The following is a 17,927-nucleotide window of genomic DNA, read 5'->3' on the forward strand; positions in this document are numbered from 1 at the left end:
ATTAGACACAACCCTCCCCCTCCTCCTCCTCCTACCCCCAGCCCGTCCTCATTCTCAGGCCAGCCGCACCACCATAAATCCTCCACAACCACTTACACCAATTTATGTCTGCCGTGTCAGTCTCCGCAGTCCAGAGCTCATTACACGACAAAAGACTCTGCATGCTGCCGCCGCCAACCGTGAACCTGTACATTCACCTTTATTCTCCACCATCGATCATGCAGTCAGTCAATTCAACTGTTGACTGGGGTAACAAGAAAGAAGGTGATAGCACAAGTAGAGTGAACAATGAAACATAAGGCTCTGTGTGTGTGTGTGTGTGTGCAGCAAGCACAAAATCAGGGTTATTATATACAATTTTCAATTGTATATAATATCTTCAGTTCAATTTAAAGTCATAATGGCTTGAAAAATGACTTTTCACCTTGCTGTCTAGTTTTCCATGCCTTTATATATAACAGTATGCCAAAAAAATACAGAAGCCAATATACTGGTCTAGGTTTTTCATAGGTTTTAATTGCATTTTCTTTCATTAAGATGGTATATTTTAGGCATGCTCGCAGCAGGGCCCAAGGCATGGCAGTGTTGGTCTGTGGTCCACCACTTTGGTCTAGGCTGAAATGTCTCAGCAACCTTTGGAGAGATTGCCATGAAATGTTGATGTTTATGTTGCTCACAAGATGAATCCTGATGATTTTGGTGATCTCTTGACTCATCATCCAGTGCCACCATTTGTTTTATATATTATTTTTAAGTGAAATATCTCAGTAAGTATTGGATTGATTGTCATGAAATCAGGTACAGGCAATCTTTCCTTTCTCAAGATGAACTAGAATAGCTTCAGTGATGTTGGACGTTTTGTCTAGTAGCACCGACAAGTAGAAAATTTCAATTTGTCTTTGGTGTATATGACCAATACCTTCAAAACTAATGACATTCCCATCAGCCTAAACACTAAGTACAACCTCAGCTGTACTTAGTGTTTAGTGGTAATTGGCAAATGTTAGCATGCTAGCACATTAAGGTAAGATGGTGAACATGGCAAATATTATACCTACTAAACATCAGCATGTTGTTGCTCAGAACACCCCCATGCCTACAACCCTGATTCCAAAAACTTTGGGACGCTGTAAAACTTAATTATAACAACAAAATGCAATCATTTGCAAACAAGCTGTGTTGACTGATTTTACAAAGCGTTCCCAGTCTCTTGTGCCTCCTGTCCCAACTTTTTTTGAAATTTCTTTTCGTAATAAGCTATATTTTCAAAAATCAATGAAGTTGATTAGGTAAAACATTAAATGTATTGTCTTCGTACTGTTTTGATTCAGTTTATGTCAAAAAGGATAAGCAAATCATCACATTCTGTTTTATGTTTTACATAGCTTTTGTATGTAGTGTCTGTCAGAGGCGCTAGCATGGCTGTAGCCATGTTAGCCATTGCTTTACAGCATGCCAGTGAACTTGCATAAAACTTGAATCACAAACATTTGAACAATGTCATGTGCAATTGCAGTCTCTCTAATCCATTGACACTACCAGACAATTTTAATTAATCTGCCCCAAATTATATATGTACTGTCCTGTCCTTCCTGTTCCAAATCCAAAAATCTGAAAGATGTGCCACAGTGTTTCTGCTCTGCCATTCCTGTCAGCCTTTCTGATGCTTCTGGAAAGTGAACACTTGCACACACACACACACAGAGACACTGCTGGAGGAGCTCATTGTTAAGTTTTGGCTGGTATTTGTGGCAGGCATCATCATTCTGGTAGCACAGTGACCTAGAACCATGTGGCAGTGGAACACAATGTAAGGCAGCATAATGGAGCGGAGCAGGACACAATGTTTCCCTGCACTGAACCGAGGCAATTAAATATGACATAGCAGACAGATGATTATGTTGAAGCAAGTGATTGACTGAAACAGGTTAGCCATCCCTTCCCTTGCTGTTATGCAGCTGTGGACAGAAAATAAATGGAGTACCTGGGCTGTAGATGATGGGGTGCAGGATTGTCAGGCACAGTTCCTGTGTTTCCAAGCGGCACGAGTCGTTTTGTTTCTGTCATAACCTTATTTCGAGGAGCACAGTGACACTCCTTCGCATGTTTGCGTAACTTAAAACATTAGCTTTGTTCTCTGTGTCGAGGTTGGACAACTGTTGTCTTTCATCACCTGCTCCACCTGTTGTTTCACCAGCTAAAATCCCTTGTGCCTACAGTGTATCTCACTGGCATCTGGCACAGGGTTGACACACACTCACACAGACACACACACATACACACTATGACTGGAAGAGGTGTCCTAGGCCTTTTATCCTCTAAACACAGATTTAAATCTGCGGGTTTGGACTGGGCCTTGCATTGGAAGCCAGCAGTGGCCCTGTTGTCAGCGGGGTCTCTGGGATATTAGCCTGTTAATCCTTCATAGAGAAGAGGTGGAAAGGAAGGTGATAAATTGATGTTGGGGAATGATTTGTGCAGAAATATAACTTCATACTGCTGTTAATATGATTTTCACTAAGGTTTTAATTTGATATGGCAAAGTTTCTTTCTATATTATCTAAACTGAATGACCATTGACCTGACTGTTGATATTCAGTTTGGTTATAATACCTCAAATTAATCCAAATAGAAAGAGTCTGTTAAGGTTTGTGCTATGCTGAAGCTCATGGTTTTTGCATGTGGTTCCTCCTCCTGACCTTGGCTGATTGATAACTGTATATAGTAAACCACAGTGTGTTAATGTTAACCTTTTTGTACGATAATGTTTCAGTCTTCACACATGTTGGCCTTATTATATGTTCTTAGTGATTTGGGTTCATGTGTCATTCCATTTGAAAATAATGAAGACCAATACAATTATCTGCAGCAAAAGATGTGACGTCACCAAAGCTGTTCCCAGAGTACAAGAGGAGGGTGTTCAGAAGTTACTCTCAGCAGTTCCTTTCCATGTGCGTAATAATGATTGAGACATTGTGAGAGGATTAGAGGTGAGTCCACGGGGCAGGAGAGTTCAGGTTGGCCTATTAGAGATGTGTGTTTGGGTGGGTGGGGGGATCAACTCTTGGCTCTTGTGTCATTTTCCCAAATTGTCCCTGTGGCACCCAAGTTCAGGGCTCCTGGTGTGTTTGGGAGGGGGGTATTCAAAGAACGCAAGGGGAAGAAGAGAGGAGTTGTGGGGGGAGAGGATGGGGGGGTGGGGCTCCTAAATGTCTGCTACACCTGTCGTAACTCCTCTCCCCCGTGGTCCTGTTACTTTACCGGCTGTTAAAAGTCAGTGGAGGAATTCAGGGCAATTGTTGTTCACATGAGACCCCCGACTCAAGAAGGTGATGTCAGACATAAAGTCAGTGAGGAAAACAAACCCCATAAAACAGTGATCTATTCGATTGTGTGTAGGGTATCAAACCTCTTTCTTGGTGTCGAAATGTACAAAGTATCAAAAACTGTCAAGTACTGAAAGTTGACATCGATTGTCTGGTCAAGTAATTTTAATTAATTGCTCTCTGGTAAAATAGTTCCTGACTTATAGTTTAAAAATTGCCAATTTCACAACTTTTCTTATGTATGGTATCAAAACAGACACTGCTTTATCATAGATAGCATAGAAAAGTCACCAGTTGAAATCAAGCAGTATAAAATTCAGCACTACACTATGTTTCTACCTATTTTAATCATCCACAAAGTCACATACACAGGAACTGTTTTCCTTTTGGTTTTTAACTGACACTTGCTCTGACATGACAAGTGTTGATGGGAGTGTTGTTTGTCCACTCAGAGCTGATATGGCTTTACGGCGGCCGCTCCGATCTGTCAGAAGTGTTATGGTTGAGGACTTACGTAAGTGCTGTCACAGTTTTCCACGCAGTTATGTTGTGTGCAAATCCAGAAAAATGTCATCATGTCAGCAGTTCTTGAAAGTGTTTTTTTTTTTCTAATATAAGCCGTTCTTGGAATATATGTTTGAATATTGCTGGCACACGCTTTTTGTGGAAGCCTCAGACTGATCGCTGTTAGATTTAGCTTTTTATGTGTTTGACTTTGATATATTTGAGTTGTTACTGATGTGAGGAGCTCAGTTGAAGAGAAGACCTCAGCATTTGAGCAGTTACACTCCAACAGCCCTGACAGATGAGCAAATTCTGCTCTTTTCCTACACTCTGTTTTGTGCTGACAAATGAACACAACCTGTTACGTTTCTTGCGTTGTTTGTTAGTTCATAGTGCCAAGACTTTCAGAGTGGTTGTATCTTAGCCAACTGTAAATGACACAAAGAGTTTGAGCATTATATATGAAGTGTCAAAAGAAAAAACATACCTGAGGTCTGTGTTCGTGTGTCTTGAATCTTGTATTATTCACAGTTTGACCTATGTCTTGCTAACTTTTAGAATCATTAAAAACAAATTGTAGTGGTGCAAAAGACTCGTGTAAACATTTTTCACACACGTTCATTTAGGATTTGGGTATCTCATTTTTAAATGAAATTGATTCCTTCTGCCTAAAAAAGATGAGCAGGCATTACAGTAGAGAGGAGATAGAGCTCTTTGTGTTTTGTCTCTGCCTTTTCAATAACTCCTGACCTGTGGTTTGTTGACAGTGGGAGCTTCAGTCTCTTTCACTGTGGGGGAAGGGTGCACATTTCCTTCTCTGTGCATGCACTTATTATTGTCAGACAGGTGGACTGAAGTGGCGGTGGTCCAGAATTATGGAGCTTTTATCACAATGTGGCTTCATGTTTTGGCTGAAGGCTGTAACGTAGACTAGGTGGGAGATTTGTGTCAAAAATGTGTGTTGAAAGTAGGTTTATAGTTTCATATGCATCTTTTCTACTCACTGCAGTATTTTTGATATGTGGCTGAATATTAATTATAAACAGCTTCATCATTATCACAATTTCTAGATCTACCTTTTGAAAACAGTGTACTGTGTGTGTATTTATGTATTTGATATTTTATTTGCTCAAAGTTAAATTGTGTGTGTCCTCATGCATCATAAACATACTGAGTCACCATTAGTGACCTTTAAACAAAAGAGCACATTGCCTTTATGTGCTGCTATTATTGTGTACACTGTGAGTGCATGTGAGTTGGCTGAGGTTTGTTTCTGTAGCCTGTGTGTGTGTGTTTGTAAGAGTCCAAGACATGACTTCTGAACAGAAGTGTTTGACAAAGGTAGCTGTCATGGACAGGTGTGAAAGGAGTCAACGGTGTCAACCTTTTAGGCAGGCTATTTTTACACTGCACATATTGTATTTATACTGACTGTATGTTAACCTCAACCCTTTTAGGTAAACACCACTCACACACACGTGTAGTACATGTAGATATACAATGTGTTATTGTTACTTAATATATATATTAAATAACATTTCTTAGATTGTTAAACTAAATTGGCTTAAATGAATGAGTTTATGGGATCAAATCCAAAAAGGACAAATCAAAACAGCAACAGAACCGAAGAGAATGAAATAGAATACCTCTGTGTGTATCTTAAGTACTACAAAAGGACTTTTATTAAGACTAACTACACTTGAAAGAATGGGGTTATGGGCTTAATGTTTAAAGCTGCAGTAAAAGTGCCCTGTCTCAGTCCATCATGGGCGCACAGGATGATTCCCTAAGATACTTAACTAGGACGATAAACGTTTCATAAAAAGAGTGACTGTAGATTTTTTTTTATCTGAGCATGTGCCCCATGTGCCGTTTTATGCTCTGCTTATTGTTTTCTGGCCCTATGTAGTAGTTTTGTGTCCACAGGTAAAAAATGCACCAACTCTTGAAACACTAGAGCATAAAGCTATACGAGATGGGAATACGTGCAGACATTCCAGATAAACACTACACCAGCATATTTCCATAATTAAATCAACCATCCCTGATTGAAGGTGCTAATTAGGGAAATCAGCTACTGAGGACTTCGGTAATTAAATCAGCACACTTCTCAAAGCAAAAGTCTAGCCACCAGTGAGGGAAAATTGCAAAGAGGTTAGGTGTAAATTAAGGCTGCCCTGCAGATTCATGCAAATATCCAGAAGTGTAAAGTCTGATGTTTTATTACTGGGTCAAGGATGGGCTGAGACAGAGAAATTGAGCTCTGTAAGTGTAAACAGCACCTTGACGTAGCAGGAGTAACACTCACTCAGGGCTAATAATCAGGTCAGCTGAAGTGAGTGTATGTAATGTGTTGGACTAGCACCACAGAGGGCAGGAGGTACATACCTTTGACATAGCAGCAAGTCAGGATGATGGTCAATCGCACAAGGCCATTTTGTGTCTGGACAGTGTGGTGAGAGTTATGTCACAGGTAAACACTTTATAATCCCACGCAGCAACCATCCGACCAGGAATGTAGTCATGATTTCATCATGAAAGACAAACCAAATCAGATGATTTGGTTTATTCAGAAAAAATAACGTCAAATGTTTATGCCGTTGATTGTAGTTTGTTTTTGACTACATGTTCATTTAAAGTTACATTTTGTTTTGTCTTTATTTTTACCCAAATCATCAAAGTACATAATCATGATTCCAAACCCACAGCTTTTGGGTTAGTGGAATTTGTCCAGATACTTGTTAAGAACAAACGAGAAGAAAAAGATACAGGACATTGAAAACATTAGTCCCAGGTAATTTGCTCCATCAAGTTTGTCCAGTCAGTCCTCTTTTGTTTTTCTTTTTTTATATGTGAACTTTTTGCCATCATTACTTGCTAATCAGTTTTTATTTATTCATCTCCTTTAGCTATCATATCGTAGCATCCTCGAATTCCCCCCAGAAGTGCAAGAACTGAATTAATTTATGGGGAACTTTTCTTTATTTATACAGAAATTTTCAGCATTTTAAACACTTTTAACCATGATATGATGAAAGGAAATGATGAGGAAATGGCTCAAAGTAGAATTTTGCTCCCAACCCTGCCAACATTTTGGGGACCCTACAGCAAGTTATATCTAACACACAATATTACTATTTTCCATATAAATATGAAGTGCAGATATTGAACAGGTCTGTTAAGAAAACGTATCTTGCTCATTGCTGCCCCTCTGAGGCCAGCAGCGGTAACTCCAGGCAGCGCTGTGGTTGCATCAGCTCTTTGATGGACAGCCGAGCTGGCTGCCATTATTAAGAGCTCCGAGCCTGTACAAATGGGAAGAGGGATGTGTGTGCATGTAGGAACATGTGTGTATGTTCGTGTCAGCTGTATTGAGGGTCAGCAGCCCTGATTCCCCTTGGGGGTGGTGTAGTTATGACAGGCATTCAGCTGGACTACCGTGACCTCATTTTACAAGAAGGACCTGTAAAAAGGCCCCGGCCGAGCTGAGCCGGGCCAGACCGACAGGTGTGGAGGGACAGAGGAGAGAGGAGAGGAGAGCAGAGAGGGGGGTGATGCCAGGATGGAGGGTGACTTCATGCCGGCGAGCTCTGTAGACAACCACAGGCATTAAAACAAACCCAAGGGATGAGATAATAGAGCATTACATGCAGGGGAATGGAATTAATAGATTTAGCCATCGCACATATGGCAGGTAATTGTTTTTTTTATCCCGTGGTGCTCCACTAAGCACTTTGGATTTAATTAATTCTGCATTATGTCAATTATTATTAGGTTAATTGAATCGTTGATTCCAGTTACCGCCAGTATAGTTTCTAACAGCTGTCCTTTGATGTTGCCGAGGTTTCACCCCTCTCATCTTAACCACACTTTCTCGAGTGATTATTTTATCCACTGTCGTATTCTTCAATCCATTCCTTCCTCCTCTTTTTTTCCTCCTCCTCCTCCTTTCTCTCCGTCTTGGACCCACTTACAGTTCACCTCAGGAATCCTGCCTTCTCAGCTGTCCGATGGTGTCCCATAGCAACCCGATTTAGCCCTCCTCCACCCTCCCTCCGCTTCTCAGTCTTTTCTCCTCCTCTTCTACCTAATTTAGCCCCCAGCCTCCCCCTCCTCCCTGCTCCTTCGGCTCTCTACCTCCTCCTTCACACACCTTCTCGTGTCCTCTCCGGCTTGGCCTGGTGGCCCGCGTGTGCTGGATTAGGAGCCTGTCTAAATTTGGTCATGCATGGCAAAGGAGACAAGCACCTGCTGGGACCCCGGCTGGTTGGACAGGCGGCCTCTTCTCCTCTCCAGACCCTTACATCAAATTACACCAGGGCCTGGGCATTCCTGTCACCCCTTTCACTTCTCCACTTCGCTGCCTCTCTCTTTCTGTTTGTCTTCGGCTTCAAATTCTGAAATTCTGTTTGAATCGACTAATGTGCCCCTGGTGGACAGTGTACTTTTGTGTCCAATTGATGTGCAAAGTTTGCGAAAGAAAATGTGAATTACCATGTTTCTGCTACCTGAAAATGAATGTTCAGATCCCACTGAAGTACCAATACTATCATATAAAAATACTATAATAAGCATTTGCGAGTGTTGCTATAGCTGAGTAACAAAATGTACTTTTAGCATTTTCTTTTATTTTTTTAGAATTCATCTGTATATCTAATTATATTTTATTTTTATATGTAATTGCCTTTATATAGAATAGTTATTTTGACATTATGGCTGCTTGAAATGGACTTACTTGTTACTGGTTTATACACATTACATAGTTTAATCTAAAATAAGACACTTTATAAGATGATCATGTGTCTGTATAAAATACTCCTGTGCAAAGTAAGCACTGGTGTCAGATAAATGTAGTAGGATATTAAGCACAATATTCCTCTCTAGAATGTAGTGGAGTAATTGTATAAAATAGCATAAAATGCTAATACTATAGCAGAGTACAAGTACATTAAAATTCTACTGTACAACCCTGATTCCAAAAAAGTTGGGATGCTGCATAAGACATAAACAGAATGTGATAATTTGCTAATCCTTTTTGACATATACTCAATTGAAAACAGTACAAAGACAGTATATTTAATGTTTGACCTCATCATTTGTCTTCCAGTATACCATGTGGTGCTCTCTTACTGCAGCTAATTGAGTGTTAAAAAAATGTATATGTCATCTTTAATTTGTTTGTTTTGTCCAACGGTGACAGAGAAAAGCAGAAAATCAGCCTTTAGAAGGTGGAATAGTGTCATATTTGGGGTCTATCAATTTTCTTCCGATCAGCGGATCAAATAATGATTTCAGCTTTCCGTGCATATGGAGACGTGAAGTGTCTCTCTACACTGTGCACGCTGAGTCACTCGTGTGGTTTCTCTCAGTCCGAAACACCGGTTTCTTTTTCTTCCCTCTCTGTCACCATCTCTTCTCTGTCTGTATGTGCTGCTTTGCTTCTCTGTCCACCCGTGTAGATGTACGCTCACGCTCGAGTGCACAGCGATAGACATGGAAGCACACATGGGTATCAGCTCACACCCACGTACTGTACAAGGACATGTACATTTTGATTTCGAGATTGTTTAATGTGCTCTGCCGAAATGGAAAATTTATGCTCTCACCTGCTGAGCAGAAACCCTGTTTCATTGCTAATTTATACATCTCTCTCACTCTCTCAGTCTCTGCTCAGTCTTTCTCTCCTCACTCTGCCCACGCCATCATCTGTAGTTAGTTATTCAGCTCATGTACTTATTCTGCTTCTACACCCACACAACCTCCAAACCCTGTCAAAGTTTTGGCTCCACAGTAGCAGCCTGAACACACACACTCGCTCGTGGATCTGAACACACACATCCCATATTCACATTTGAAGCTAAACACCATGAAAGCCTCTCAAAATACCATTCAGCGATTGATTGAATGGCCTGATGGAGCCAATTGAATTGTCCCTGACGTGAACATCCAGTGCCATTAGGCGATTTTCCAGACAGACCAAAAGCAAGCACTCAGCAGCTGAGAGCCATTTACATCACTGTCTGTATTCGGCCCATTATACACAGCAGTGTCACCTAATGAGCAGTTTGGGTTCTAAAATGAGAGATTTGGCTTTTGAAAGACAAAGCACCTACTGTTGCAAAATGCTTGACGCAACACAGAATTTGGACAAAATATAGGACTTTATTGTAGGTACCTTCCTGGCTTAATGTTTGTAACTATAATAGACTGATTACGCTACACTTTAATGACCTGAACAGTTAATTAGTACAACAGCAATAGGACTAAATAATGATAAAATAGTTTGGAAAGGTGGTCATGATACACAGGATCAATGAACCCCAGTGATCCAACATCTTCTGCATAAACAGGCAGTATGCTGAGTTATAACCAACCAGACTGATGCGTGTAGAGGTTTGTTTGGTTATTCTGTCGCAGCCATTTGAATGTTATTACAGTGGAAGCCTGTGTGCTCTGACCTGGCAGCTCTCAAATCAGAGGCTACACATTTATTCACATATCTGTCCTGCTGTGTTCATATGGCTACAGGGATTTACTGAACTGTAGGAAGAAGCTCTTCAGCAGAAGATGCTGGAAGAATCGCTCACATTAATTTATGGCATGAATGCAGGCATTCCTGCTTTAACCACATTAAAATGTATTTTTGGTGCTGATTTAAAAATACCTACTGACTGGTTAGTGTTTGATTAAAATCCTTTATTTACTGGTTACATTCTAACATTTGAATGAACCCCCCACCTGTTTGTGCCTCACTATCCCCCTGCGCACCATGCGCTCTCCGTTCGGCACCAAAATACCAATCAGATGCAAATTTCAAGGTCAGCAGTGCTGCTTGCGTGTATTTTTTCAGCTGCAGAAGTAAGCTGGTGGCTCGAGGCGATACACCTGTGATGCTGAGTGTGTTATAACCGGGGTCAGCCTCGGGAGACGGGGAGAGAGATGGGCGACGGGGCTATAACTGCCTCCTACTGATAGCCTACGAACTTGTAGCTGTTGCATGCAAATAATAATCAGCAAGTGATCTCCAAAAAGCTTCAGCATAATATTTTCATGAGAATTTTGGGGCAGCTTAGCCTCTTATTAGCACCACCCACAAACTCAATGAAAAACTCCCAGAAGGGCTACATCCAAAGTTTATTCAGTTTATTACTGTTAAATCAGTATTTATTTTTCTGATTGATTACCACACCAGATTTCCACTCCGTTTTGTGGTACATTAACTCTCATTGATAAATAAATACGTTTGACATTGGCGATGTTGCCTTGTATTTATATTCATCTAGTGATTCCCTTAGGCATACAGTGATTTTCTTACTAAATAATAATACAAACCAGAAGTTTCAACTTGTTTCAGGACTGTTGAGTCAACTGTGGCCGTCAGACTGACATCAGTGTCTCAGAGTGTTTGTGTGCGCTCTCACCGTCAGCAGCCACAGTAATAACAAGGTCACAAACTAAAGTGGACAGTTCAGGCCTTGCTAAGCAGTTTTGACCCTGCTCTCAGAAGAGAAACATCAAGCTGTGTGTGTGTGTACGTCTGTGTAGTTGTTGTGCTCGCTGTCAGTGTCTGTGAAAGCGTTTGTCATACAGGGGACAGATGTGTAACCTCCTCTGTTCTCCCTCTCTCAGACCTTCACAGCTTGGTGTAACTCCCATTTGAGGAAGGCCGGGACACAGATCGAGAACATTGAAGAGGATTTCAGAAATGGCCTCAAACTCATGCTGCTGCTGGAGGTCATATCAGGTGGATCTCACACCGGAGGACACACACACACACATTTGTTGCTCACTTGCTGGGTAATTGTGGATGATATGCTGTATCCATCCATGATATAATGCAGTTTGGAGACTTTTCAAGATTTATTTTGCTACTGTAGCTCCCTTTTGGTCCTTTATTTGTAGATAAGAGGCACTTAAATGATCATTTTAGATATAACTTAATAAGACATTTTACTCATTAGCATAATATAGATATACAGCAATAGAGTAACACCTCTAAGCAACACAGGTGATACAAAGTCAGTTATATTCCAATTACCGAAAAAAGTGTTTGGAAGTGAAAATACATTCAAATTACTACATCAACTGACTGTTGTGTCACCCATAGGACTGATGAGTGAGCCAAAACAACATAAATATTATCCACGTTGTTTTATGAACCCTGATGAGAATGCAATTGTGAAGAATAGAAAATATTTGACATTTTTGCTTGGAGATTAATTTAAGCAATTCATCTATTATCAGAGCAGTTGGCTCATCTGATACTTGTTTCAGCCCAAGTAAATTCTAACCCTTGTCTTTCAGGTGAGAGGCTGCCCAAACCCGACAAAGGCAAGATGCGTTTCCACAAGATCGCCAACGTGAACAAAGCCCTGGACTTCATCTGCAGCAAGGGGGTCAAACTGGTGTCTATTGGTGCTGAGGGTGAGAGTCAACAACTTCCACTTGTATTATTTCCCGCCCTCTGCTACCTATTTCCGTCTCTTTTAATTAATATGCCAAGGTCGCGTATTATTTGCATTTCTTGGACCTGTTTCTGAGCGCCAGATGGCTGGTGAAGTTCACAGCGTCAGGAGAATTCAGATGAGTTGGCAGTGACAGGAAAGTAAACTACAGATCACCCAACTGGCAACAAAACCGAGGAATTAGCTGCAGTACACAAGTGTTTTCATTTATGCTGAAATATTTTAATTTACTCTTTAGTAAAGTTACCATATTCTGTATGTTCAAAACTGTATAAATGCACCTTTTGTGCCTTTTTGTTGATTGAGATTTGATACATAATTCAAACGATAAAAAAAATCTGGTGGTATTAATGTTACCACTTAAAGCTTTTATTACTAAATAAGATTAAAGAGAACTGCAGGGAAATAATGACAAATTAGATGTGACAGAAGAAACAGACTGTAGTTTGAGAGCTGAAGAGATAAAAACAAATAGTTAAAGGGGAAAAGCAAGAATAAAGGTAACTCATCTGCTCGACTCTCTGAGGTTAAACTGATTAAACGCTCAGCAGGGTGAAAACTGCTCAGACTGAGAAGTTCGCTCGCGCCTCAGAAGCAGTCAGTGTGTTTTTCTGTGATTTTGATTTTCCTCGCTCTAATTGCACGATCCCTTTTGAGCCTCCGGGCCGCGTGGAATTCACTTTGTCTCAATAACAACATCTTCAAAAGGCGCACAGAGACAGAACGTAGAACCTTTACAGAGGAGTCATGACTGACAGACCTGCTTTTAATCTTTTACAGCATGTCTGCTGCCATCATGTGTTTATACGTGTGTGTTTATTTCTTTAACAGAAATTGTCGACGGTAACGTGAAGATGACTCTTGGTATGATCTGGACCATCATCCTGCGCTTCGCCATCCAGGACATCTCTGTGGAAGGTGTGTGTGTGCTTGTTTAGATAATTTTTTTAATAATGTTAAAAAAAACACGTAAATTGTCATTTCTACACTTAAACAAGATGTCATTTATTAGTTAGGGAGCTTTAGAGGTGCTGGATTTTGTTAGTTTGGGAGGAGCCAGGCTAGTTTTTCCCCCGTCTCCAGCCATTGTGCTAAGCTAAACTAATCGACAGCTGATTATAATGTTATATTTATCACACAGATATGAGAAATGTGTTGCTCTTCAAGCTATTCCTTTAAATATTAAGATTTCACATTAATATGAGCACTATTTTACTATATAACATTTTCATTACTATATGAGAGAATTTATGACACCTGTTGATGCGATCATCACCGTGTCTGTCATGCAAGCACAACATACAGACCCAGGTTTAAATGAGTCTTTGCTGCGTCACAGTCTCAAACACTAATAAGTGGAACAAAATCAGCTGATCACATGATGCTCATACAAAAGTCACATTGAATACTTCGTCTCTTGATGTGAAAATGAAGAAATTTCACACTTGAGGGGATGAAAAGCGCAAACATCACAGAACACTCTGTGTACAGAAACACATTAAAATTATCCACACGTTGCTTATTTACATGTAGTGTTTCACTCAGCACAGAGTGTGTGAACAGAGTCAGGATCAGCAAGCATCCTCTCTGTATTTACTGCACTGTGTGATTTGTGGCATACTTGCTGTCGTCAATCATGTTCTGTGATGAGTCCTTCTAACAAAATTCCCTGAACTTCACCTGCACCTCATGTCATTTCATTAAGCCTCCACGTTGTCGGGGAGATCAACTCACAATAAAATCTTGTTTGTAAAGACTCAGACCTGTCCTTCCTCACACCTCTGACCCTCACCCGCAAGCCATCTTCTTTAAGTCTCCTTTTATTGCTGCGGCTCTTCAATATCTTCTGCTGTCATATAGCTTGACTTTCTTTGCCATCAACCTCCATCTAGCCTCTCATAATGGCTCTTTTCTCCAGTAGAGCTGGAAACGTTATCTTTCATCCACCAACTGCGCTAGATTGACTTTAAAAGTAAAGTTTACGATTTAGTTTTAAGATACCAGATCTTGACCTTACCATACAGCTCATCTCCTGGGGTTTCTTTACATGATTTATCCCCTTTTCACCTTTCAGTCCTCCTCTTTTCTGAAAAGATCCTGTATTCTCTTCCTTTTTTAATAATAATAAATTATTTTATTAAGGCTGCAGTGCTCACAGCCCCCCTTCTCTTACTTCTTCCAGAGACCTCTGCTAAGGAGGGTCTGCTGCTGTGGTGCCAGAGGAAGACTGCCCCCTACAGGAACGTCAACGTGCAGAACTTCCACATCAGGTGGGTGTACGACGCCAAACTGTGGCATTAACAGGGAACTGCAGCCATCTTTTTCTTACATTTAATGTTTTACCATGTTCCTCTCTTTTCCAAATCTTTGTGTTCCCATTTGACATCATCCTCTCCCTGCCCTTACATCCTTCCTCCCCGTTTCGTGACCTACCTTTATGTCCTCTTTTTCCCTCCTCACCCTCCTTTGTCTGATGACTCTTCCCACCTTCCTCTCTGGCGTTTCTCCCACTTTTCACTCCTCTTCTCGTGGCTCAGTTGGAAGGATGGCCTGGCTCTGTGCGCCCTCATCCACAGACACAGACCTGACCTCATTGACTACTCCAAACTGAGAAAGGTGCCCTGTCCTTCCTTCCTTCCTGTTTTTTCCTTTTTTTCCCGCTTCATTCTGAGTTATGATGAGTGATACTCTTTGACTTCAATACTCGCCTTCTTTGCATTTAAAGTGACAATCTGTTGAAATACAGTGTGTCTAGTGTGTGATCAGCCAGTGCAAACATAGTTTTGTAAAGTGAAAGCTTTTGTAGATGTGATCCAAAAGTTTTGGGATCCTACATGTCCAAATTCAGAGCCTGATATGCAAGCCAGTGGCTCACATTTGCAGTACTAATGAGTAATATATCAGTGTGGGATTTGAAAAGTAGAAGTCAGCATCACTTCTTTTTGGATCATAGCTGACATTTTGTAGTGAATATTTCAAAAATAGATGAAAAAGTCATGTTTCCCGCGGAGCTGAGTTCTCTTTCACAGTGGTCAGATGGCAAAGATGAGAGCGTAAAGATCCTCCATCCAAAAACTTTTTAACAGGTGCTTGATCAAAAGCAGCGGAAACAAAAGAGATCCACACACTTGTGTGCTTGCCAAAGCCAACATTGCTTTCTAGAATTGATTTAATGTGTTTATATGCAGTTTCTGTTGCCCTTCACTCAGTGTGGATCACAACACTGGCTGATTTTTATCTCCTTTGTGGTTTCCTGACAAATCCAGTGAGGCCCTACATGTGCGTCTTACAGTAATTGTTTCTCCCCGTAGGATGACCCCGTTGGTAACCTGAACACTGCCTTCGAGGTGGCTGAGAAGTTCCTGGACATCCCCAAGATGCTTGACGCTGAAGGTGAAACTGTGAATCAAAATCCTGAAACAGTCAAAGTGACAGGCAGGAAACTGTGTTGTCTGCGCCGACACGCCGATAACAGATAACAGTACATGTTGGCAGATAGTACAAGGACGAGAGATCCTTCTGAACCACCTGCATTAAAACATGAATAAAAGCATCTGTTACTGATGGCTCTGACCTCCAGAAATATGTTTTTGTTTTTTTTTTTTGTAGGGAAAATAGCTCATGAATAAAATGATTCATAGATACAAACTTAAATCATAATGTTCTTTACTTTATGCTGGCAGTCATTTTGTGTGCGTGTGTGTCATTTTATTTTGAAATGAGGAACAATTTAAAGTATAAGTTGAAAGTTTACGTATAAATAAATAGATCATCATTTTCTTTTGTATAAAACATCAAGATTAAGATCCAACCAAACAAAGCTGCAAAACATTAAGGTGACACAATAACTGGCACATCACGAGAGACGGCCACTTAAAAGCTGTTCAGAATATTTTATTATTTCATGTTTTCCACCCTCAGATATTGTGAACACACCCAAACCTGATGAGAAGGCCATCATGACCTATGTGTCCTGCTTCTACCACGCCTTCGCTGGCGCTGAGCAGGTCTGATCATATCTTATTTACTGTTTTTGGCTCTTTGGACATATTTTCACTTTTTAATTGATTAGAGCAGATGGTACGTAAAACGCCATCAACATGATATATCAGCAGTCCTAATGAATAAATATGAGCGATACAATGGGTTGTAAATGTATATTAATTGTTACGCTCTCCCTCTCTCAGGCTGAGACAGCTGCCAACCGTATCTGCAAGGTGCTGGCCGTCAACCAGGAGAACGAGAAACTGATGGAGGAGTACGAGAAGCTGGCCAGCGAGGTGAGAAACCGCTGCAACCAAACACTCCCACGCTCAGTCTGTCCTGCACATCCTGCTCTGCAGCAGCACTTCAGTGTTTAAACCGGCTTTACTTCACGATCCTCCGACAGACTTTACACGACACGGCTCTAAAGTCGATGCACGTGACTCAACAGTGTGGTAAAAGTGAAAGTGTTAGCAGTCACAGCGTGGCTGAGAATAATATATATTTATACAGTACACAGAAATAATGACAATGCAGAAGAATACTGCAAATATATAACATTGAATAAAAGGCAGGTTTACTTGTAAAGCACTTTTCCTTAACAAGGCAATTCACACACATGGCAAAGACAGTAAGGTGATAAAAAACAAATCACATCCAGGATATAAAATTATTACAGGCAAGAATGAATCCTCACATTTGCCTTCTTTCCGCAGCTGCTGGAGTGGATCCGCCGCACCATCCCCTGGCTGGAGAACCGCGCGGCGGAGCAGACCATGCGCGCCATGCAGCAGAAGCTGGAGGATTTCCGCGACTACCGCCGCATCCACAAGCCGCCCCGCGTGCAGGAGAAATGCCAGCTGGAGATCAACTTCAACACCCTGCAGACCAAGCTGAGACTCAGCAACAGGCCCGCCTTCATGCCCTCCGAGGGCAAGATGGTGTCGGTGAGCAGGACGGATTTTTAGCTTAGTATATCATCTTTGCTGCACAGCATAATTGTAGATTTTCAGGCTTTAGCATCAGTTGGAGGATTACTCTCCCCCCCCCCCGTGGTGTTTTATATGCCCTAAAGCTTGTAAAATCCTTTCAAGCCCTCCTGCTTTGTGATCCGACAACAATAAGACCACAACCTCAACTACAGACACAAAGTCCTCACCGAACAACAGCAGTGTATAATGAAAAAAGTATCAGCCGAAAGTAAGAAAAACTTGAGGAGCACAAAACGTTTTGCAGACATGAGAGCTGAGTTTGAAATGCAAATAGACGCTGCACCTCATTTTCAAATAGTGGAGAGCTAATTTCAAATTTCTGAGAAATTTACATAGATATTAAAATGTTCTCAAGGCATACAATTTATTACTCACATTCTGAACACTCAGCTCCCTCTAACAAGTGTCAATAAAACTCTTGTTCTCTCTCCTTCAGGATATTGCCAACGCCTGGAAGGGTCTGGAGCAGGTGGAGAAAGGCTATGAGGAGTGGCTGCTGACCGAGATCCGCCGCCTGGAGAGACTCGATCACCTGGCTGAGAAGTTCAAGCAGAAGTGCGCCATGCACGAGGCCTGGACCGGAGGTAGGGACAGCAGAAAGGTGTGATAACGGAATTTCCGGCACACCGGGATCGTTTCCCCGTGCAGGTTGAAGC

At 41.2% G+C, this 17,927-nt stretch overlaps 1 protein-coding gene across 1 annotated transcript in view; it reads left to right on the forward strand.

The window, feature by feature from the left end:
* Positions 1-17,927, forward strand: part of actn3b (actinin alpha 3b) — a 32,132-nt gene that overhangs the window by 7,722 nt on the left and 6,483 nt on the right. The window contains exons 2-11 of the mRNA XM_041965421.1: positions 11,460-11,574; positions 12,135-12,254; positions 13,127-13,213; positions 14,478-14,565; positions 14,833-14,911; positions 15,607-15,688; positions 16,217-16,302; positions 16,483-16,575; positions 16,996-17,226; positions 17,708-17,855. Of these exons, the coding sequence (XP_041821355.1) occupies positions 11,460-11,574; positions 12,135-12,254; positions 13,127-13,213; positions 14,478-14,565; positions 14,833-14,911; positions 15,607-15,688; positions 16,217-16,302; positions 16,483-16,575; positions 16,996-17,226; positions 17,708-17,855 (1,129 nt within the window). The remainder of the gene's footprint in view (positions 1-11,459; positions 11,575-12,134; positions 12,255-13,126; positions 13,214-14,477; positions 14,566-14,832; positions 14,912-15,606; positions 15,689-16,216; positions 16,303-16,482; positions 16,576-16,995; positions 17,227-17,707; positions 17,856-17,927) is intronic.

The sequence above is a fragment of the Chelmon rostratus genome, chromosome 23, assembly GCF_017976325.1.
Source record: "Chelmon rostratus isolate fCheRos1 chromosome 23, fCheRos1.pri, whole genome shotgun sequence".
Lineage (NCBI taxonomy): Eukaryota > Metazoa > Chordata > Actinopteri > Chaetodontiformes > Chaetodontidae > Chelmon > Chelmon rostratus.